The sequence below is a fragment of the Neoarius graeffei genome, chromosome 11 (assembly GCF_027579695.1).
Source record: "Neoarius graeffei isolate fNeoGra1 chromosome 11, fNeoGra1.pri, whole genome shotgun sequence".
NCBI lineage: Eukaryota > Metazoa > Chordata > Actinopteri > Siluriformes > Ariidae > Neoarius > Neoarius graeffei.
In genome coordinates this window covers 20,880,591-20,904,862 of record NC_083579.1, presented here as the reverse complement: position 1 = coordinate 20,904,862, position 24,272 = coordinate 20,880,591, and the positions used below count along the sequence as shown (strand labels likewise).

The 24,272-nt window shown below is 43.9% G+C and overlaps 1 protein-coding gene across 1 annotated transcript in view; it reads right to left on the bottom strand.

Moving 5' to 3' along the window:
• Positions 1-24,272, bottom strand: part of LOC132893630 (ankyrin-3-like) — a 336,414-nt gene that overhangs the window by 46,036 nt on the left and 266,106 nt on the right. Inside the window, exon 13 of the mRNA XM_060932777.1 lies at positions 9,327-9,336. Coding sequence (XP_060788760.1) covers positions 9,327-9,336 — 10 coding nt within the window. The remainder of the gene's footprint in view (positions 1-9,326; positions 9,337-24,272) is intronic.

Sequence of the window (24,272 nt, the reverse complement as noted above, 5' to 3'; positions counted from 1 at the left end):
AGAAGTGTCTTCAGCATCATCAGGAATAATAGTAAGATTATTGCTAATATAGGCTAGCAGGGGGCCCCAGGTTTTATGAAACAATGTCAGAGATTCCTTCTGTGAGAACCTTAACTTCTCTAACTGCAGACATCATAAGATTTCACATATCCAGCTGTTGTGAGTCGGGGAGAAACAGGTTTCCATTTGAGAAGAATGGTATGCCTGGTCTGCAAGGGTAGTGAAGACAATGGCACGCTGTGTAGTAATGGGAAAATATTTGGTCAGAGGGAGACCAAAAAGAGCAGTCAAGGGGTTCGGTTCTAAATTTGTATTGAGAGCCTGTTTGAGAGTTTGGAATATATCAGACCAAAAGTTGGTCAGCCTCGGGCACGTCCAGAACATGTGTGAATGGTCAGCTGGAGACTGCTTACAACAGTTACAAGCATCACTGTGATTGGGATATATTTTAGCAAGTTTAGCATTGGTGAAACGGGCCCTATGAAGCACCTTCCACTGCAGTAGACCATGCCTGGCACATATAGACAAAGAATGGACTAGTTTTAAAATGTCCCTCCACTGGCTGTCAGATATGTCTACCCCCAAATCCTGTTAAGCGTTTTTAGGTAATACAGTGGGGACTGGACTCAGAAGTGCAATCTTGTTATAGATGACAGATATCAGTCGTTTTTGCTCCAAATTGAAGGAGAGGAGTTGGTCAAGTTCAGCTTCGTGGGGGGGGGGGGGGGGGGGAATATGGGAAGTGTGGGAACTGCTTTTGGATGAATTGTCCTCATTTGAAGGTACCGAAAAAAGTGGCTATTTGGAAAGTTGTATTTGACTGACAGACGCAAAGGATGAAAAAACTCCTTTGTCATACAAGTCGTTAAGTGTTCTGAGGCCCTTATCTAACCATATGTGAAAAGTAGCGTCAGAGCAGGAGGGGAGGAATGCATGATTATTCAAACCTGGAGCAATAATCGAAGCCCTATGTAAGTCGTACTGCTTCCTGAATTGGATCCAAATTTTAATTGTATTTGTGACGACCAGGTTAGATGAGATCCTATGGGCACTTATGAGCAGCTATGAGCAAATCACAGAATGAAGAGAACAGGAAGAAAATGACATTTCAGTGTGAGCCCAGGGTGGACAAGTATCCATATATTCACAGTGGACCTAGTATAAGAGTTGATTAATATTGCAGGCCCAAAAGTAATTATGAAAATTTGGCAATGCTAGTCCTCCTTCAGATTTAGATAGCTGAAGAATCTGTTTCCTAATATGGACTGGTTTCCTATGCCAAATGAATATGTTAAGTTCATTTGAGATTAGTGAAAAAGGATTTATTGAGACAGATTGGGATGTGTTGAAAAAAAAAATACAGAAATTTTGGAAGGCTAACCATCTTGATAAAATTGCCTCAGCCTGCAAGAGATATTGGGAGGGCAGCCCATCTGGACAAGTGTGACTTACATTTATCTAGTAATGGCTGAAAGTTCTTAAGAAAAAGATTCCTGAAGGAGCTGATAATAAACACCCCCACATACAGTATCTGAACCACTCCTCTGCTATTTTAAATAGGAATGTGGATTGTGTAAGTGACCTCGCCAAATCATTAACAAAAAATATTTCACTTTTTTGAATGTTCAATTTATACCCTGATAGTGCCCAAACTGATCTAGAATTAACAAAACTGGAGGGAGAGAGGATGTGGGGTTTGAAATAAACAACAGAAGATCGTCAGCGTATAGGGAGAGTTTGTGGACTAGACCAAAACAAGTGATAGCTTCAAACTCATCCTGGTTTCTGAGCCAGATGGCTAGCAGCTCGATGGCTATGTTAAACAACAGGGGCAAAAGCAAACCGCCCTGCTGGGTCCTGCGCTTGAGAGGAAGTATGCTGAATGGATGCCGATAGTATTTACAGAGGCAGATGGGGTAGCATACAAAAGTTTAACCCATGAAATGAAATTAGAATCAAAGCCAAATTTCTCTAATGGAAAAAATAGAAAGACCCACGCCACCCTATCGAAGGCTTTCTCCCCGTTGAGTGCCACTACAACTTCAGGACTGTTGCACGCGGGTGAGATTGTGATGTTCAATAGCCTTCTGGTGTTAAAAAATGGATGTCTCCCTAATGTGAAGCCTGTCTGGTCCAGTGAAATTATGGATGACATCATACTTTGGAGGTGGAGGGAGAGAACCTTGGCCAGAATCTTACAATCCATGTTTAAAAGCGAGACTGTTCTATAGCTATCACAGGAGGTAGGATCCCTGTCCTTCTTCAGAAGCAATGAAATAGATGCCTCATACAAAGTCGCTGGTAGTTGGCCTTCAGTAAAGGAATCATTGAACATTCTCATGAGGATGGGGGCTAATAACATTGAGTATGCCTTATAAAATTCGACTGTAAAACCGTTGGGACCAGGAGACTTCCTGTTTTGCATAGCATTGATTGCTTCATGTATCTCTGAGGAAAAGATGGGTCTACGCGGTTCTCTGGCAACATGTTAACAGGTCCAAAAGGTTAGGGGTCGTTGCAGTGATTGGAGGACATTCAGAAGTGTACAGTTTGGTGTAGAAATCAGAAAACAACTTATAAGTATTGGATCAGAAGTGTAACTACCGTCGGGTAACTTAATTTGGGGAATCAATCTAGAAGCACTAGCTGCGCGGGCCTGCTGTGCCAGGAGTATCCCCGCCTTGTCTCCCTGTTCAAAAAAAACATTGCTTCAATTGTTGCAGGTGTCTCTCCACCATACGTGTCATTAGCAGGTCATGTTCTGAATGTAATAGTAGCCATTTCTTATAGAGGGTGGAGGATGGAGAGGTGGAATAAATTCCATTGAGTTTTAGAAGTTCATCTGCAATTTCCATCAGCCTAACCCTTTGGGCCCTTCTCAGTTGGGAAATATAAGATATCACCTGTCCCCAGACGGTAGCTTTAAGTGCTTCCCACAGAGTGCCACTACTGACATCAGGGGTATCATTAAAGTCTATGTAAGAATGGATTTGTGTCATGACAAAATTTTTGAACTTACTATCCAACAGCAAATGCAAACTGAACCTCCATAGTGCAGGCGTGATTGTACCATGCGGAAATGTGATGTCAACCGAGGTAGGAGCATGGTCGGAGGTTGTTATTGGGTGGTAATCACATGCATTTACACAGTCCAGGAGATTATCAAGTAAAAAGTAGTAAATTCAAGAGAGTGCATGATGTACATGTGAAAAAAAAGAAAAAGTTCTACCATGGGGTTTTTTAAACCACCAGGGATCCAAAATTCCCAATTGAGATGCATAGTTTGTTACAACATTCGCTGATTTGGATAGTGTGGTTTGTATAGGGGAAGATCTGTCGAGAATCACATCCTGAACTAAATTGAAGTCCCCACCTATGATAATGTGGTGGTTGTCAGTGTTTGGAATTTTCACAAAGAGCCTCATAAAAACCTGGTCGTCATCCCAGGTAGGTGCATAAACTGAAGCTAAGACCACTGGTATATTCTGAAGCATGCCCAAAACTATAACATAATGGCTGTTAGTATCTAGTATGATGTTTATCGGCTTGAACAGGACCCTTTTATGAATGATGGTGGCTGCCCCTCTAACTTTATCTACAAATTTTGAATGGAATAAGTGGCTCATCCATGCCCTCTTAATGCGAGAGGTGTCGATGTTTTAAGATGCGTTTCTTGCAGGAACATCACATCCCCTTTAAGATGTTGTAGCCGTGTCAAGACCTTACCAATTTTAACCACGTTGTTCATGCCCTTAGTATTCCAGGAAATCAGATGCACTCCACTACCTGTTGTCTTCACAACATTAGCCATCTATAAGAAAAATAGTATCAAGTTAGATTGACACTGCATGACCCAGTGTGTATTGTACTGTAATGGAAAGAGAGAGAGTGGGCAGTTGGGGGGGGGTTAAAACCAAAAGAAAACAAAGAGGCCAAAAAGAAGGGGAAAGGGGGGGAAAGAGTCAAGTAAACACAACATCGAGAACTGTGTTCCAAACCAGGTGTGCAAATAATTCAAAAAAGTAAACAAAGGCAAATAATTGTCTGAATAAGGCACATCTACATCAGTGGCTCTATATAAAGATTTAAATCATCAAAACACCCTGCATGTGTGAAACATGTTAATGTTTCACCATCATGAGGTAGAACTGGTTACATTGGTGTTAGTAACACTAATAAGACCAGTGAGGGCCCAAACCCTGGTGGGTAAACAAGTAACACAAGGCAAAACCTGGCAAAGGCAAGTGATAAACAAGAGAAACAGAAACAAAGTGAGAGTGATAGCACTGATGACAGGGATCTCCATATGAAAAATAAAATCACTATGTTAAATGTGTAAGCTGATTAGAAATCATCGGAAGTCTCAAGTCAATGTAAACTTGGGCAGAGAATGAGGAGGAAAAAAAAGGGGGGGGGGGGAATTTTAAATAAGCCAACACAGGACACCAAGTTAACTTCAAGTTGGCAGGCCATGGAAAGTAACTATGCAGAACTTAAAATCAATAAAACACCTGCATGTATGAGACAATAACATCCATCATGAGGTAGAACTGATGAAGTTGTTCTGATACACTGATAACATCAATCTATGAGCAGTATCAAACTTCAATGAAAGCCTCAACCCTGGTTCCTGGTGACTAAATGAATAACAGAAGGCAAAAATACTCCAGATAACCCGGCAGTGATGAGAGATGAAAAAAAAAAAAAGTAAAAATAACTGCAATCTGCATGTAGACAAAGTCCTTGTGATGAGCATGAAAGTGGACCAAAAACAGTCAGAATTCTCATAGCAGTGTAGACAAGGGCAAAGAAAGATGAAAGAGAGAGAATTAAAAAATATCAGCAAACACAGGATGCTGAATTAACTTGCTGGTGATTTTTGTTCAAAGGTCTGCATAGTCAAAATACCAGCTCTCATGCTAATCAGCCAATTCAGTAGCAGACTAATGCTGCTAACGATGCAGTCTGCCGGTTAACCCCAGGCCTGTCTAGGGCCCTGTCCACACGGCAACGGATTCAGGTGACTCCGATACAATTGCTTATCGTTTAGGCCTGGCGTCCACACGGCACCGGCGTTTTGGGTGCCCAAAACGCAGTCTTTTTGAGAACGGGTTCCAGAGTGGAAAGATCTGGCAACGTTGCCGTTGTGAAGTCGTCTGGATGAGTAGAACGGATTTGTTTACGATGACGTCACAACCACATGACTGAGTGCTTCACGCCGGGTAGAAGTGTAACGAACTCGATGCGAGTTGTCAACAAATCCTATAACTTGGTTCATGAAACGCGCTTACAAAATATTTTCACTGTGAATATTTATTGTGTAATGGTGCAAAGTGAGAGAGAGAGAGAGAGAGACTCTGCCCTTAGGGCAGAGTCAATCCCGCCAGCAAAAATAGGGAAAAAAAAAAAAAGGAGCGATCTCACCTCTTCAGATGTTGGTTTAAGTCCGACAATACATTCCTCAAAAAGGGCGTAGAAGAGCAAATTAATCCATCAACGTGTAGCATTCAATTTATTCCGGACCATTAAAAGACGCCGCCTTCTGCGTAGAATCATGCGTCATCCTCGCCGCCATATTGGATAGGTCAAAGCGGAGAATAAAGATTAGCTGCGTTTAACTGTACCAACAGGTTTGCCGTCCAAACGAGATCACATGGGATTACCTTTCACAGGTGAGACTGGAAAAATACTTTTCATTGTATTTGGTCATTATAATGTAATTTTATGAACAGATTTTCCTGACTTTGTGGCTAATATGAAGTCTCGCGCATAATAGCTTATGCGCATGCGTCCTTACTTCTATTGTTCTGGTGTCTCCGAAGGGACCGTCTTACAGCGCCCCTAGAGGTGTGGCATGTGTATTGCATCGTTTTCAGCAAGCGTTGCGTTGCCATATGGACCTGATATTTTACTGATCGTTGCCCATTTGGACGCGATATATTTTTAAATAACATCTCGTTGCCATTGTCGTGTGGATGTAGCCTAGGACTAGTAGAGATGCAGCATCCAGTTAGCATAATATTAGCTTGTGGCTATCCAGTTAGCATAACATTAGTGGGGATGATGATTGCCCATGGTCATCAGGCCTCTTCCGTGCAAATGGATGTTATGAAGTCTTTAGCCTCTGAAACTGAAGAGCATCTCTTCCTGCCTCCATCCTTCATTATTATGACAAGCCTGGCAGGGAATAGTAGTGTGGATTTGAAGCCCAGGTTCTAAAGCTCCGACATCACATCTCGGTATTTCTGACGTTATTCTACCACCTCTGGTGCATAGTCTTCATAGATGGAGGAGCTTCGATATTGTAGCTTGCCTCTCCTGGCCCAGGCCTTGTGGATGATCCTCTCTTTCACTTGGTATCTGTGTAGCCTGATAATGACAGGCTGTGGTCTCTGCCCTGGCTTCGGTTTGTCGGATAGTGTACGATGAGCTCCGTCACATTCGGGTGGTGATTCCAGGAAGCCTTTGCCAAAAACTTCTATGAGCAGCTCTGCAAAGAAGGTTGTGGGCCACGGCCCCTCCACTGACTCAGGTACACCGACCACTCTGATATTTCGCTGACTCCAGGACTCGAGGTCACTAATGCCGCTTTTCCACTACAAACGCGGCTGAGTCGGGCTGAGCCGTGCCGTGCTGAGTCGAGCTGAGTGGGGCTGTTGGAGTTGCATTTCGACTACAACCGCGCTGAACCGTGCTGGCTGGAAGTGGGTGGACACATTGGGTGGAGTTAGCGAAAGTGGGTGGACGTCAGGTGATGTCGTTAAGCAGCGCAAACAGTGACATCAGTGATCTTTTAAGCGGTAGTCTCACGACCCGAATAGTAAACAATAAACATGGAGGACATGGAGTCGTTAGTGTTGCTGGTCTTGGTGCTGTGGCTTGTTGTCACAGACAACGTGAACAGATACTGGCAAGAGCGTATAGATGAGGTGAGGCACATAAGGCTTCAGAAATTCTTGTAATTCGTAATTCTTCTTCCGGGTTTACGGTGTTTACAGATCCCAGCGTGCTTGTGGGGCGTGTGTGGGCATGTGAGGACACTCCTCACCAATCAGTGCACAGGGGAGTGTCTGCTCACGCCCCCAGCCTCACTCGGCTCGCTTTGGCTCGCTTCAGCCCCACTCCAAAACCGTGAGAGTTTTAGGGGCTAAGCAGGGCTGAAGCGAGCTGAGTCGTGCTGTTTTTTGGTAGTCGAAACGCGAGCCGTGTCAGGCTGAAGTGAGCTGAAAAAGGGTAGTGGAAAAGGGCCATAACTCTGGCTAGCAGCTAGGCATTGCTCTCCATTAGTCTTTAGGCGCTGACGCAGAGCGGCCACCTCTCCAGTAGCTCCATCCTTATTGCCTTTCTTTGACTTTAGTGCTTTCTTTTTGCGTTTTTCTTTGTCTTTTTACAACTACACACGTCTGGTGTGTATTATTATTATTATTATTATTATTATTATTATTTCCTATGGATGTTTTTGGTGTCAATATGCGGCACAGCGGAGATTTTTGAGATTTTCATGGTTATACTTGGAAGTATACGACCGAGGGGATGCGAGGGCATTATCCACCTGTGGAACTGAGGAGGTGCTGGGGCTGCAGAGCCAGGGCCAAGCGCAAGGCTAAGAAGATGGAGGGACAGTGGAGGTACAAAACCTCAGTTCCGTCGGTGCTTTTGAGGAATGTGAACTTGCCAACCATCAAAACTGATGAGTTGGCAGGACTGGCGAAAACCCAGAGGTTCTACAGGGAGTGTAGTTTGTTGTGTTTCATGGAGACATGGTTTAACAGCAACACACCGGATTTTAATGTGGAGCTACCTGGATTCACTACAGTGAGAGCGGACAGGGACACGAAGCTGAGCAGCAAGCACAAAGGTGGGGGACTCGTACTGATTATTAACACCAGATGGTGCAACCCGGGACACGTAAACATTAAGGTGATCATCTGCTGCCGGGACATTGAACTGTTAGCGATGAGTCTCCGACCATATTGCATGCCTCGGGAGTTTACACACACCATTTTCACCTGTGTTTACATTCACCTGTGTTTACAGGCGGCGTGTGACATCATTCACTCCACTATAGCAGTGCTGCAGACACAACATCTCGAGGCTTTCTTCGCGATCTCTGGGGATTTTAACCATGTCACTCTGGACTCCACTCTCCCTGCCTTTGATCAGTTTGTGGACTGTCCCACTAGGAAAAACAGGACCAGAGACCTATTATATGCCAATGTAAGGGACGCGCATACAGGGCAATCCCACTACCACCGCTGGGGAGATCTGACCATAATCTGGTTCTCCTACAGCCTCACTATAAACCAATGGTTCTGAGGCAGCCCACCACCATGTGTTCATTCAGGGCCTGGTCTCCCGAGGCAGAGGAAACTCTTAAGGACTGCTTCAAGACCACCGACTGGAATGTACTGGTAGACCCACATGGGGAGGACATTGAGGAGGTGACACTGCATAACGGACTACTTGAACTTTTGCAGGGACGTTGCAGTTCCCACAAAAACTGTACACTGCTTTCCAAACAACAAGCCCTGGATTACCAGTAAAGTCAAGGGCCTCCTCAACCAAAAGAAGAGAGAGTTCAAAGACAGACAGGTCAGAGCTGAAGCGTGTATGGGGGAACTCAAAGTCCGGCTAAAAAAGGCCAAGGAGTCATACAGGAAAAAGGTGGAACAGAAGCTGCAAGAAAACAACATGAAGGAAGTCTGGGATGGGATGAAAACCATCACAGGCTGCAAAAAGAACAGCGGCAGCTCTGCAGACGGGGGCAAACCAGTTTAATCACTTCAACAGGTTTGATTGTCCTGCTCCTGCTGCTCCCTCCTCCTGCAGCAGTTGTCACATCATCGGCAGATCAGCCCTCACCCCCACCACCACCATCATCATTATCAGAGCCATCAACATCTCCTACAGACAGAATACACATCCACTCCCCCAGTCCCCACATCTTCACCGCAGACCAACTCGGGAGACAGCTGAGGAGACTCCACCCCAGGAAGGCAGCAGGCCTGGACAAGGTGTGTCCCAGGATGCTGAGGGCCTGCAATGCCCAACTGGGCGAGCCCCTCAAACACGTCTTTAACCTGAGCCTTCGCCTTAGGAGGGTTCCCGTCATGTGGAAAATGTCGTGCCTCATTCCAGGTCCCAAGAAAATACATCCAAAGGAACTGAATGACTACAGGCTGATTGCCTTGACATCACACGTGATGACGACCATGGAGCAACTGCTGCTGAACCTCCTCAAACCCTAGGTCCAACATGCTGAGGACCCACTGCAGTTCACGTACCGGGAAAAGGTGGGAGTGGATCCTCTATCTTCTGCACAGGACTCACTCTCATCTGGACAAGGGGAGCGGCACAGTGAGGATCATGTTTTTTGACTTCTCCAGTGCCTTTAACACCATCCAGCCCCTTCTACTGAGAGACCAGCTGCAGGAGATGGAGGCGGACACACATTTAGTCTCCTGGATCACAGACTACCTCACCGGGAGACCACAACACGTCAGGATCAGGGACGGCATTTCTGACACAGTGATCAGCAGCATGGGAGCACCATAAGGGACTGTGTTTTCTCCAGTTCTGTTCACTCTATACATCAGACTTCAAATACAACTCGGAGTCTTGCCACATGCAGAAGTTCTCAGACGATATTGCGCTTGTGGGATGTGTTCATGATGATGATGATGATGATGAGTACAGGAGCCTGATACAGGACTTTGTGTTGTGGGGTAAATCCAACCACCTGCAGCTGAACATTGGCAAAACAAAAGAAATGCTTGTGGACTTTAGAAGATCCAGGCCGACTCTGCAGCCAATCTCTATTGAGGGGGTCGATGTGGAGATGGTCAGGACCTATAAATACCTGGGTGTAGTACATCTGGATGACAAGCTGGACTGGACAGTGAACATTGTCACTCTCTACAGGAAGGGTCAGAGCAGACTCTACTTCCTGAGGAGGCTCGGGTCCTTCAGGATCTGCTGAAAACTGCTGCTGATGTTCTACCAGTCTGTGGTAGCCAGTGTCCTCTTCTGTGCTGTAGTGTATTGGGGAGGCAGCATTAAAAAGAGAGACACTGGACAGCTCGACAGGCTGGTGAGGAAAGCTGGCTGTGTGCTGGGAACTGAGCTGGAGTCCCTTACATCAGTGGCAGAGCGAAGGGCCCTGAGTAAACTGCTCTCAATCACGGACAATTTTGACCACCCTCTGCATGGCGCCATCATCAGGCAGAGGAGCTTGTTCAGTGGCAGACTGTTGTCCCTGCCCTGCACCATGGACAGATTCAGGAAGTCTTTTGTCCCTCAGGCCATTAGACTGTTCAACTCCACCCGGCTCAGCAAAAATAAGACTCTATGACTCTGCTGTACTCAGGACTAGTTACACTGCTCATTTCATGTCCATTGCACTTTTTGTTGCTTACATACATGTACATTATATGCATAGATGGGTATATACAGATATTTGTAGATAAGCCGGTATGTTGTACTTTACCTTATTATATATTTTATTATTATATACTGTTATAATAATAATAAATATATATATATATATATATATATATATATATATATATATATATATATATATATATACACACACACACACACTAATACACACACACAATATTTATATACTAAATTATGTATCATACAGTGGTGCTTGAAAGTTTGAGAACCCTTTAGAATTTTCTATATTTCTGCATAAATGACCAAAAACAACATCAGATTTTCACATAAGTACTAAAAGTAGATAAAGAGAACCCAGTTAAACAAATGAGGCAAAAATATTATACTTGGTCATTAATTTATTGAGGAAAATGATCCAATATTACATTTCTGTGAGTGGCAAAAGTATGAGAAACTCTAGGATTAGCAGTTAATTTGAAGGTGAAATTAGAGTCAGGTGTTTTCAATCAATGGGATGACAATCAGGTGTGAGTGGGCACCCTGTTTTATTTAAAGAACAGGGATCTATCAAAGTCTGAGCTTCACAACACACGTTTTTGGAAGTGCATCATGGCACAAACAAAGGAGATTTCTGTGGACCTCAGAAAAAGCGTTGTTGATGCTCATCAGGCTGGGAAAGGTTACAAAACCATCTCTAAGGCTACGTTTACATTAGACCGTATCTGTCTCGTTTTCTTCGCGGATGCACTGTCCGTTTACATTAAACCGCCTGGAAACGCCGGGAAACGGGAATCCGTCAGCGTCCATGTATTCAATCCAGATCGTGTCAGCTCCGGTGCTGTGTAAACATTCAGAATACGCGGATACGCTGTGCTGAGCTCTAGCTGGCGTCTCATTGGACAACGTCACTGTGACATCCACCTTCCTGATTCGCTGGCGTTGGTCATGTGACGCGACTGCTGAAAAACAGCGCGGACTTCCGCCTTGTATCACCTTTCATTAAAGAGTATAAAAGTATGAAAATACTGCAAATACTGATGCAAATACTGCCCATTGTGTAGTTATGATTGTCTTTAGGCTTGCCATCCTTCCACTTGCAAGTGGTAAGTGATGTGCGCTGGGATCACACACACACAGCAGCTCAGTCCCGAAAACACTGCTAGTGTGCTTCACTCGTGCGCTCTGTGAGCTGTGCAGGGCCGGAGTGCGCACCCTCCAGAGGGCACTCGCTGTTCAGGGCGGAGTGATTTGGAGCGCAGGATGCCTGCGGAGCCGAGCGTATCAGTGTATTGGTATTGTTGTGTGCACGCAAATCGTGTATTGGCGTTGCTGTGTGCACACTAATAGTTTTAAAAACGTTAATCTGATGATCCGCTGATACGGTCTAATGTAAACATGGGCTGAAGAGTTTGGACTCCACCAATCCACAGTCAGACAGATTGTGTATAAATGGAGGAAATTCAAGACCATTGTTACCCTCCCCAGGAGTGGTCGACCAACAAAGATCACTCCAAGAGCAAGGCGTGTAATAATTGGTGAGGTCACAAAGGACCCCAGGGTAACTTCTAAGCAACTGAAGACCTCTCTCACATTGGTGAATGTTAATGTTCATGAGTCCACTATCAAGAGAACACTGAACAACAATGGTGTGCATGGCAGGGTTGCAAGGAGAAAGCCACTGCTCTCCAAAAAGAACATTGCTGCTCATCTGCAGTTTGCTACAGATCACGTGGACAAGCCAGAAGGCTATTAGAAAAATGTTTTGTGGACGGTTGAGACCAAAATAGAACTTTTTGGTTTAAATGAGAAGTGTTATGTTTGGAGAAAGGAAAACACTGCATTCCAGCATAAGAACCTTATCCTATTGGTGAAACATGATGGTGGTAGTATCATGGTTTGGGCCTGTTTTGCTGCATCTGGGCCAGGACGACTTGCCATCATTGACGGAGCAATGAATTCTGAATTATACCAGCAAATTCTAAAGAAAAATGGTCAGGACATTTGTCCATGAACTGAATCTCAAGAGAAGGTGGGTCATGCAGCAAGACAATGACCCTAAGCACACAAGTCATTCTACCAAAGAATGGTTAAAGAAGAATAAAGTTAATGTTTTGGAATGGCCAAGTCAAAGTCCTGACCTTAAATTCAATCGAAATGTTGTGGAAGGACCTGAAGTGAGCAGTTCATGTGAGGAAACCCACCAACATCCCAGAGTTGAAGCTGTTCTGTATGGAGGAATGGGCTAAAATTCCTCCAAGCCAGTGTGCAGGACTGATCAACAGTTACCGGAAACGTTTAGTTGCAGTTATTGCTGCACAAGGGGGTCACACCCAGATACTGAAAGCAAAGGTTCACATACTTTTGCCACTCACAGATGTGCAATATTGGATCATTTTCCTCAATAAATAAATGACCAAGTATAATATTTTTGTCTCATTTGTTTAACTGGGTTCTCTTTATCTACTTTTAGGACTTGTGTGAAAATCTGATGATGTTTTTGGTCAAATTTATGCAGAAATATAGAAGATTCAAAAGGGTTCACAAACTTTCAAGCACCACTGTACACCATCACATATACTATATGTACTGATATATACTTTAACTATGCCTATCATGTAATATACTATGCTTTTTATCTACCATATACCACTAAACACATTGCACATGTATTTAACTGTCCACAAAGTATTTGCACTGCTCATTACACTCTTATTTGCACTGTGACTGTTTACTGCCAACTGTACTACCTCACTACCTCCCACACTGAGAGCTGTATATTCTATTATTTGCTCTTATTGGTAATGTTTTGTTTCTTTGGTATTTTGTATTTTAGTTTTTTATACAACCTCCTTGTATAATGCCATTTAGTTTTTGTATTGATCTTGTGCAATGGGGAAATGTTACTGGATACCTTCAATTTCCCTCTGGGATTGATCTATCTATCTATCTATCTATCTATCTAGTGTCGCACAGTCAAGTCAAGTTTATTTGTATAGTGCTTTTAACAATAAACATTATCGCAAAGCAGCTTTACAGAATATGAATGACTTAAAACATGAGCTAATTTTATCCCTAATCTTTCCCCAATGAGCAAGTCTGTGGTGATGGTAGCAAGGAAAAACTCCCTCAGATGACATGAAGAAACCTCGAGAGGAACCAGACTCAAAAGGGAACCCATCCTCATTTGGGCAACAACAAACAACATGACTATAACATTAACAGTTTTAACATGAAGTCAGTTTGATGGAAACTTGAGTGCAAAACTGTTCTTGACAACTGCAGTCCTAAAGTTAGCAAGTCAACTGTAGTCCTCAGCCATAAAAGCATTACTGTAACTGTCCAGAGCATCCTCCAGGTGTGACTTTCAACTGTCCACATGGGGCTGTCCTCCACAGGAGTGATGTGATGATTCTCCAACCAGACACACGGCACCAGGATGGATCAGGCAGGTCCAAGGAGCAGAAGAGGTCAGCATCTCGATCTCAAGATTGACATGTAACTCAGAGGGACAGATTTTTTTTGGGGGGGAAACACAGGTTGTTAGGTATGCCCAATGTCACCTGAATAAGTAGGAACAGTTAATATTGCATTGAGTACAAGCAGGGACTCCAGCAACTAACTATGACAGCATAACTAAAAGGGGAGAGGCAGAAGGTAACACAGGCATGAGGGAGCCCCAGGACATAAAGCAGCCAGCCACTACACCGTTAACAAACTCAAGTGAGCAAGCGAGTGGGGGACTGACAGCATCCATACATTCTAGTTTACCAAAACACTCTGTCTGAGGACCCTCCAGAGCTACACCTTTACCTCAAACACCATTAACCCAAGGCCTGACTAAACGAATATGTTTTCAGCCTCGACTTAAATGCTGAGACTGTGTCTGATTCCTGAACATTACTTGGAAGGCTGTTCCATAACTGTGGGGCTTGGTAAAAAAAGGCTCTGCCCCCTGATGTAGCCTTCACTATACAAGGTACCAGCAGATAGCCTGCACCTTTTGATCCAAGTAGGCGTGGCAGGTCATAGAGGACCAGAAGTTCACTCAGGTACTGTGGTGCGAGACCATTCAGTGCTTTAAAGGTCAATAGTAGTATTTTATAATCAATACGAAATTTAATTGGGAGCCAATGCAGTGTGGATAAGACCCCCTGTCTTATCAGGGAGTCTTATATGATGTGGTCATATTTTCTAGTTCTAGTAAGGACTCTTGCTGCTGCATTTTGAACTAACTGGAGCTTGTTTATGCACTTATTGGAACATCCAGACAGTAAGGCATTACAATAATCCAACCTGGAGGTAATGAAAGCATGAACTAGTGTTTTCTGGGTCATGTAGTGACATTAAATTTCTTATCTTAGCAATATTTCTGAGATGAAAGAAAGCTATTGAGGTAATGTTATCAGTCTGAGTTTCAAATGAAAGACTAGGGTCAATAATCACCCTGAGGTCTTTTACTGCTGCATGTGAAGAAATGGAAAGGCCATCCAGAGTTACTGTGTAATCAGAAAACTTACTTCTAGCTGCATGTGGGTCCGAGTACAAGTACTTCAGTCTTGTCAGAGTTAAGCAGAAGGAAGTTAATTAACATCCAGTGTCTAATGTCCTTCACACGTTCCTCAATTCCATTAAGCTGGCGTCTCTCATCAGGTTTTGCAGAAACATACAATTGTGTGTCATCAGCATAACAATGGAAACTAATACAATGTTTACGAATATCATCACCCAGAGGTAACATATATAAAGAAAAAAAGCAGTTGACCCAAGACAGAACCTTGTGGAACACCAAACTTTACCTCAGTATGTCTAGAAAAATCACCATTTACATCTACATACTGATAGCGATCAGTTAAATAAGACCTGAGCCAGGAGAAGGCCGTTCCCTTAACTCCCACATTTTCTAGTCTATCTAGAAGAATGGAATGATCAATGATATCAAATGCTGCACTACACAAGCAGCGAGACACAGCCCTAATCAGACGCCAACAGTAAGTCATTTACTACTTTAACCAGAGCTGTCTCTGTGCTATGATGAGGTCTAAATCCTGACTGATACATTTCATGGATGTTATTCCTATGTAAATATGAGCATAACTGCTGTGCCACAGCTTTTTCAAGGATCTTGGAGATAAAGGGGAGGTTTGATATTGGCCGATAATTGGACAGCTGGCAGGGATCAAGGTCAGGTTTTTTAATCAGGGGTTTGATAACTGCTAGTTTAAAGGATTTGAGTACATAGCCAATCCTAAGAGAAGAATTTATTATTTTTAGAAGCAGTTCAATTACTTCAGGTATTTATCGGTTTGAATAGATGTGTCGGTAAGGGATCTAGTACACAAGTTGAAGCTTTTGATGCGGAGATTAATGAAAGTAATTACATTTTTCTAAGGGGAGTAAAACATTCTAATTCAGGGGTGTCCAAACTGATCCATAAAGGGCCGTGTGGCTTCAGGTTTTCATTCCAGCCATGCAGCAGCACACCTGATTTGGCTTATTCAATCAACTGACACACCCACCCTTTAATCAAGGGTGGGTGTGGCTGCAAGTATTTGACTGTGTGAAGACAGTTCAGTTGATTGACTGAGCCAAGTCAGGTGTGCTGCTGCATGGCTGGAATGAAAACCTGCAGCCACACGGATCAGTTTGGACACCCCTGTTCTAATTGCTGATCTGATACAGTTATATTGTTAACTACAGGGTCACTTACATTGTCTAATTAGTAGTTTGAATTTGTCAGATATTCTCAATTTTGGCATTAAAAAAATTAATGAAGTCGTTGCTACTACATACTGCAGGTGTGCATGTGTCTATAGTGGACTTATTCCTGGTTAATTTTGCTACAGTATTAAATAGGAATCTAGGATTATTTTTGTTATCTTCTATTCAGGAGGAGAGATATGTTGATCTAGCAGCACTAAGAGCTTTTCTATACTTCATGAAGCTCTCCTTCCATGCTAATTTGAGCACTACCAATTTTGTTTGACACAATTTATGTTCCAATTTTCAAGTGGTCTGTTTTAATGTGCGAGTGTCATCATTATACCAGGGTGCTAATTTTTTTCTCTGACCATTTTCCTTTTAAGAGGAGCTAGATTATCTAACGTATGGCGGAACGTTGACTAAGCATTCAGTTGCCTGATCAAGTTCTGCAGGGCCTGACAATGACCCAATCAAAAGTTGGTAACTCTTGGAGATAATTTCTAAAGCTCTGTGCAGTAGTTGACGTGAATGTATGTTTAATACAGTAGTGTGGTGAGGTGCATATATTATTACTCAGACATATTTTGAATGAGATAAGATAATGATCTGAGAGAACTTCAGACTGTGGAAATATGATTATATTTTCTACATTTAACCCAAATGTTAGTCTTAGATCGAGAGAGTGACCACCATTATGGGTAGGTCCTATGACATTCTGATTAATCCCTACTGAATCTAAAATGACACAAACGCTGTTTTCAAAGGGTCTTGTGGTTATCAAAGTGAATATTAAAATCTCCTACAACTAAAGCTTTGTCTAAGGAAATAACCAGATCTGAGATAAAATCTGCAAATTCAGAAAGAAACTCAGAATATGGCCCTAGGGGCCTGTAAATACAACCCCGATTCCAAAAAAGTTGGGACAAAGTACAAATTGTAAATAAAAACAGAATGCAATGATGTGGAAGTTGCAAAATTCCATATTTTATTCAGAATAGAACATAGATGACATATCAAATGTTTAAACTGAGAAAATGCATCATTTAAAGAAAAAAATTAGGTGATTTTAAATTTCATGACAACAACAGATCTCAAAAAAGTTGAGACAAGGCCATGTTTACCACTGTGAGACATCCCCTTTTCTCTTTACAACAGTCTGTAAACATCTGGGGACTGAGGAGACAAGTTGCTCAAGTTTAGGGATAGGAGTGTTAACCCATTCTTGTCTAATGTAGGATTCTAGTTGCACAACTGTCTTAGGTCTTTTTTGTCGTATCTTCAGTTTTATGATGCGCCAAATGTTTTCTATGGGTGAAAGATCTGGACTGCAGGCTGGCCAGTTCAGTACCCGGACCCTTCTTCTACGCAGCCATGATGCTGTAATTGATGCAGTATAAGGAGTTTAATGTAAGGATAAGGAGTTTAATGTACTTTGTTTAACTGAAACATGGATTAAGCCAAATGAATATATAGCATTAAATGAAGTGAGTCCTCCTGGATACAGTTATATACACCAGCCTCGTCTAACGGGCACAGTAGGAGGTGTTGCGGTTATTTATCATGATTTATCTAGGTGTAACGCACAAACCTAGTTATAAATTTAATAGATTTGAAGTTCTTCATACTCATATAATGTATGTAGCCTCGAAAAATAAGTCTGCCCAGTTAATTCCGTTACTTATTACAACCCCGATTCCAAAATGTTGGGACAAAGTACAAATTGTAAATAAAAACAGAATGCAATAATTTACAATTCTCAAAAACTGATATTGTATTCACAGTAGAACATAGACAACATATCAAATGTCGAAAGTGAGACATTTTGAAATTTCATGCCAAATATTGGCTCATTTGAAATTTCATGACAGCAACACATCTCAAAGTTGGGACAGGGGCAATAAGAGGCTGGAAAAGTTAAAGGTACAAAAAAGGAACAGCTGGAGGACCAAGGTGGTGTTTACCTTAGACCTTATCCGTCTCGTTTTCGTCGCGGATGCACTGTCCGTTTACATTAAAACGCCGGGAAACAACTCCACAGGCGGAACAACTTGAATCCACCAGGGCCCACATATTCAATCCATTACATATCTGATCCGGTGCTGTGTAAACATTGAGGAACGAGGATACGCTGTGCTGAGCTCTAGCTGACGTCATTGGACAACGTCACTGTGCCATCCACCTTCCTGATTTGCTGGCGTTGGTCATGCCACGTTGGTCATGTGACGCGACTGCTGAAAAACGGCATGGACTTTCACTTCCTGCTATTTGTCCCGAATCACTGCTCGTGCGCTTCACTCGCGCGCTCTGTGATCTGCGCAGGGCCAGAGTGCGCACCCTCTAGAGGGCACTCGCTGTTCAGGGCGGAGTGATTTGGAGCGCAGGATGCCTGTGGAGCCGAGCGTATCCGTGTATTGGCGTTGCTGTGTGCACGCGAATCATTTTAAAAATGTTAATCTGATGATCTGCTGATATGGTCTAATGTAAACACCACCCAAATTGCAACTCATTAGGTCAATTGGCAATAGGTCATTAACATGACTGGGTATAAAAAGAGCATCTTGGAGTGGCAGCGGCTCTCAGAAGTAAAGATGGGAAGAGGATCACCAATCCCCCTAATTCTGCGCCAACAAATAGTGGAGCAATATCAGAAAGGAGTTCGACAGTGTAAAATTGCAAAGAGTTTGAACATATCATCTACAGTGCATAATATCATCAAAAGATTCAGAGAATCTGGAAGAATCTCTGTGCGTAAGGGTCAAAGCCGGAAAACCATACTGGGTGCCCGTGATCGTCGGGCCCTTAGACGGCACTGCATCACATACAGGCATGCTTCTGTATTGGAAATCACAAAATGGGCTCAGGAATATTTCCAGAGAACATTATCTGTGAACACAATTCACCATGCCATCTGCCGTTGCCAGCTAAAACTCTATAGTTCAAAGAAGTCGTATCTAAACATGATCCAGAAGCGCAGACGTCTTCTCTGGGCCAAGGCTCATTTAAAATGGACTGTGGAAAACTGTTCTGTGGTCAGACGAATCAAAATTTGAAGTTCTTTATGGAAAGCAGGGACGCCGTGTCATTCGGATTAAAGAGAAGGATGACCCAAGTTATCAGTGCTCAGTTCAGAAGCCTGCATCTCTGATGGTATGGGGTTGCATGAGTGCGTGTGGCATGGGCAGCTTACACATTTGGAAAGACACCATCAATGCTGAAAGGTATATCCAGGTTCTAGAGCAACATATGCATAGATATACACATCCAGACGACGTCTTTTTCAGGGAAGACCTTGCATTTTCCAATATGACGATGCCAAACCACATACTGTATCAATTACAGCATCATGGCTGCGTAGAAGGGTCCGGGTACTGAACTGGCCAGCCTGCAGTCCAGATCTTTCACCCATAGAAAACATTTGGCACATCATAAAATGGAAGATACGGCAAAAAAGACCCAAGACAGTTGAGCAACTAGAATCCCACATTAGACAAGAATGGGTTAACATTCCTATCCCTAAACTTGAGCAACTTGTCTCCTCAGTCCCCAGACGTTTACAGACTGTTGTAAAGAGAAAAGGGGATGTCTCACAGTGGTAAACATGGCCTTGTCCCAACTTTTTTGAGATGTGTTGCTGTCATGAAATTTAAAATCACCCAATTTTTCTCTTTAAATGATAAATTTTCTCAGTTTAAACATTTGATATGTCATCCATGTTCTATTCTGAATAAAATATGGAATTTTGCAACTTCCACATCATTGCATTCTGTGTTTATTTACAATTTGTACTTTGTCCCAACTTTTTTGGAATCGGGGTTGTATAGACACATTCACAAACAAAAAGTACCCAAATGTGGCAAAACAATTCATTGATTTCCTCGCGATTGACAAATAGAGATTTATGTCACAGTTTTGAATCTCCATGTCCCGGATGTCACTCGAATAAAAATGAGTGGTTCTCTTCTTTTCTCTTGTGGTGTATTCATGGCTGTCTATTTTATTCTGTGGAGTATATTTGTTGTGTTCTGTTCTACATCTTCATAATGCTTTCTGTCCTATTCTATACAGTGACAATTCTATGATTTTGTCATTCAATTCTATACAAAACACACACACACACACACACACACACACACACACACATATAAATAAAATTGTGGTCATAAGTTTAAGTACAGTGACATGAATATCATCTTGGATATGAATGTCATGGCAATATTTGCACTTTCAGTAATTTCTTTGAACTCCTTTTTCTGTGGCAGAATGTACAGCATACATCTTTAATTAAGAAAAACACTGGGATTTGGTGCACAAGTTTTAATTTGCTTTGGGTTTTCTGAAATAAACACAGGGTCAAATTTATACATAAGGGTCAAAAATATACATACAGTACACCTAATATTTGGGTAAAATGTCTCTTCGCAAGATTCACCTTGACCAAACATTTTTTGCGTACCATGAACAAGCTTCTGGCAGAATTCTGGTTGGATATTTCATGACTTCATGGTAGAATTGGTTGAATTCAATTAAATTTGTTTTTTCTTTTCTTGGCATCAATTCAACTTATAAGCACGGTCCATATATTTTCAATAGGGTTGAAGTCACGACTTGGTTTTAAGCTTAATGATAGCCTGCTTTATCCTCCACAACCAGCTCTGATGCATGTTTGGGTTCATTGACCTGTTATAACTCCCAAGTCGTATTCAAGTTTTGGATGGTTTATACTGAAGAATTCTGAGGTAGTCCTCCTTCATTATTCCATCCACTTTGTGCAATGAACCAGTTCCACTGGCAGTAAAAGAGCCCTAGAGCATGACGATCCTACCACCACCACCAGCTGGTACAGTGTCCCTCTGTACATGGTGGTCATTGTGGCCAAACAACTCAATCTTTGTCTCATCTGACCATACAGCTATCCTCCAGAAGGCTTTTTGTCCGTGTGGTCAGCTTCAAATTTTAGTCAAGCTTGAAGGTGTCAATTTTGGAGCAGAGGGTTATTTCTTGGATAGAAGCCTCTTAGTCCATGGTGATCTAAACTGCAGACAGTGATCCATCAGCTTCCAGTTCATGGCAGGGCTGTGCCATGGTGGTTCCCAGGTTGTTCCTGACCATCCAAACCAATTTCCTTTCAGCTGAGGGTGACAGTTTGGGTTTTCTTGAAGCAAACTGGCTTGGCAAAGTGACTACACCTCACAATAACTTGGATACAATTGTTTGAACTGATCTTGGGAATTTGAAGTTGTTTGGAAATGGCTACAAGAGACATTCCAGAGTTGTGTACAACCCCGATTCCAAAAAAGTTGAGACAAAGTACAAATTGTAAATAAAAATGAAAAGCAATAATTTACAAATCTCAAAAACTGATATTGTATTCACAATAGACCATAGACAACATATCAAATGTCGAAAGTGAGACATTTTGAAATTTCATGCCAAATATTGGCTCATTTGAAATTTCATGACAGCAACACATCTCAAAAAAGTTAGGACAGGGGCAATAAGAGGCTGGAAAAGTTAAAGGTACAAAAAAGGAACAGCTGGAGGACCAAATTGCAACTCATTAGGTCAATTGGCAATAGGTCATTCACATGACTGGGTATAAAAAGAGCATCTTGGAGTGGCAGCGGCTCTCAGAAGTAAAGATGGGAAGAGGATCACCAATCCCCCTAATTCTGCACCGACAAATAGTGGAGCAATATCAGAAAGGAGTTTGACAGTGTAAAATTGCAGAGAGTTTGAACATATCATCTACAGTGCATATCATCATCAAAAGATTCAGAGAATCTGGAAGAATCTGTGCGTAAGGGTCAAAGCCGGAAAACCATACTAGGTGCCTGTGATCTTTGGGCCCTTAGACGACACTGCATCACATACAGGCATGCTTCTGTATTGGAAATCACAAAATGAGCTCAGGAATATTTCCAGAGAACATTATCTGTGAACACAATTCACCGTGCCATCTGCCGTTGCCAGCTAAAACTCTATAGTTCAAAGAAGTCGTCGTATCTAAACACGATCCAGAAGCGCAGACGACTTCTCTGGGCCAAGGCTCATTTAAAATGGACTGTGGCAAAGTGGAAAACTGTTCTGTGGTCAGATGAATCAAAATTTGAAGTTCTTTATGGAAATCAGGGACGCCATGTCATTCGGACTAAAGAGGAGAAGGACAACCCACGTTGTCATCAGCGCTCAGTTCAGAAGCCTGCATCTCTGATGGTATGGGGTTGCATTAGTGTGTGTGGCATGGGCAGCTTACACATCTGGAAAGACACCATCAATGCTGAAAGGTATATCCAGGTTCTAGAGCAACATATGCTCCCATCCAGATGACGTCTCCTTCAGGGAAGGCCTTGCATTTTCCAACATGACAATGCCAAACCACATATTGCATCAATTACAGCATCATGGCTGCGTAGAAGAAGGGTCCGGGTACTGAACTGGCCAGCCTGCAGTCCAGATCTCTCACCCTGTGGCAGCGGGGGCGTGGTCAAACGTCGATCTGTGACCAGAGGGCAGAGTCAGGGAAGGTAAGTGGCAGAATCACTGCACCTGATGTCAATTAACCTGTGTTTATGTGTCTTCCCCAGTGACCATGCCCTATATAAAGAGGGAGAGAGAGGAGGAAGAGAGCTCTCTCCCGAACCAGATGACTAATGTGTGTGTCTGGGTGACTGGGAGTTTGTGTGTGACTGAAAAGTAACAAAGAGTTTTGACAACTCAGTTCTGGCCTGCCGTACTTCTGTGCTCCACCCACCCGCTCAAACTCTTACAGTGCTGCCGAAACCCGGGACAGAGAACAGAGGAGAACAGCCCCATGGAGTCCTCCCGCTTCGCAGACCTGGTCCACACCCTTGCCACAGCCCAACAGAGCCAGCACCAGGCGTTGGTCACCCTCCGAAAGGAGCTAGAGCAAAGGTTTGAGACCCTGGTGCTGGCGCAACAGGAAGATCGTCAGACATTCCGGCACCTCCTCGCATTGGTGTGGTCCACCACCTCCATGGGCCCTCCCCACCTCACCCTAATGAAGATGGGCCCGCACGATGACCCCGAGGCCTTCCTCACGCAATTCGAACAAGCAGCAGAGGCCTCGGGCTGGCCAGTGGAACAGCGCACAGCACGCCTCCTCCCCCTGCTAACAGGCGAGGCGCAGCTGGCCGCACTACAGCTCCCCGCCGACAGCCAGCTGGTCTATGTGGACCTGCGCCGGGCTGTCCTCCAGCGTGTGGGGCGCAACCCCGAACAACATTGACAGCGCTTCCGCGCTCTGCGCCAAGAGGAGGTCGGCTGCCTGTTTGCCTTTGGCCAGCAACTCTGGGCCGCCTGCCGGCGGTGGCTGAGGGATGACGACCGCGACACCGAGGGAGTTGTCGATCTGGTGGCACTGGAGCAGTTCCTCGCACAACTTCCCAAAGGGACCGCGGAGTGGGTCCAGTGCCAATCGCCCAGCATCGCTGGATCAGGCCATCGAGTTGGCAGAGGATCATTTGGCGGCTGTTCCCATGGCAGGATCACAGATCCCCTCTTTGCTTCTCTCCTCTCTCTCTTCCCCCCCCCCCCCCCCCTTCTGTTTCTCATCCTCACCCCATTCCCCCACCATGGAGATGAGGGCCAGCTCCCTCACAGCCGGACCGCTGCACCCGTGGTGCCCTCCCGTTTCCCGCTTCCATGTCTGTCTCTCCCCCCCCCCAGGTGAGTAAGCCCCAGAGCGCCGGTGCAGAGAGCGCGCCCGGGCCGGTTTGCTGGTGCTGCGGGGAGCGGGGGCACCTCCAGCATCAATGATCAGCAAAAGAGGTGGGCACAGTGGTCCGGATCCCCGACATGCCAGGAACCGCCCTTGATCAGGCCGGAGCGTATCGCATACCGGTGAATGTCCAAGGGGATACGTATCAGGCTTTGGTGGACTCTGGCTGTAATCAGACCTCAATCCACCAAAGCCTGGTGCAAGACGAGGCATTGGGGGAGCACAATTGACAACTGTCACAGAGCCATCTACGTCATCTCCGCATCAGAGTGAGGAGCAGCAGGCTCCTCCTCCCTCTCTCGGGGAATCCCTCGCAGATTTCCTGTTAGAGCAGTCGCGAGACGAGACTCTGCGGCATGCGTTTGACCAAGTGAGAGTAATCAATGGTCAAACACTCCAGCCAAACGCCACAATGTCCTTCCCCTATTTCTCT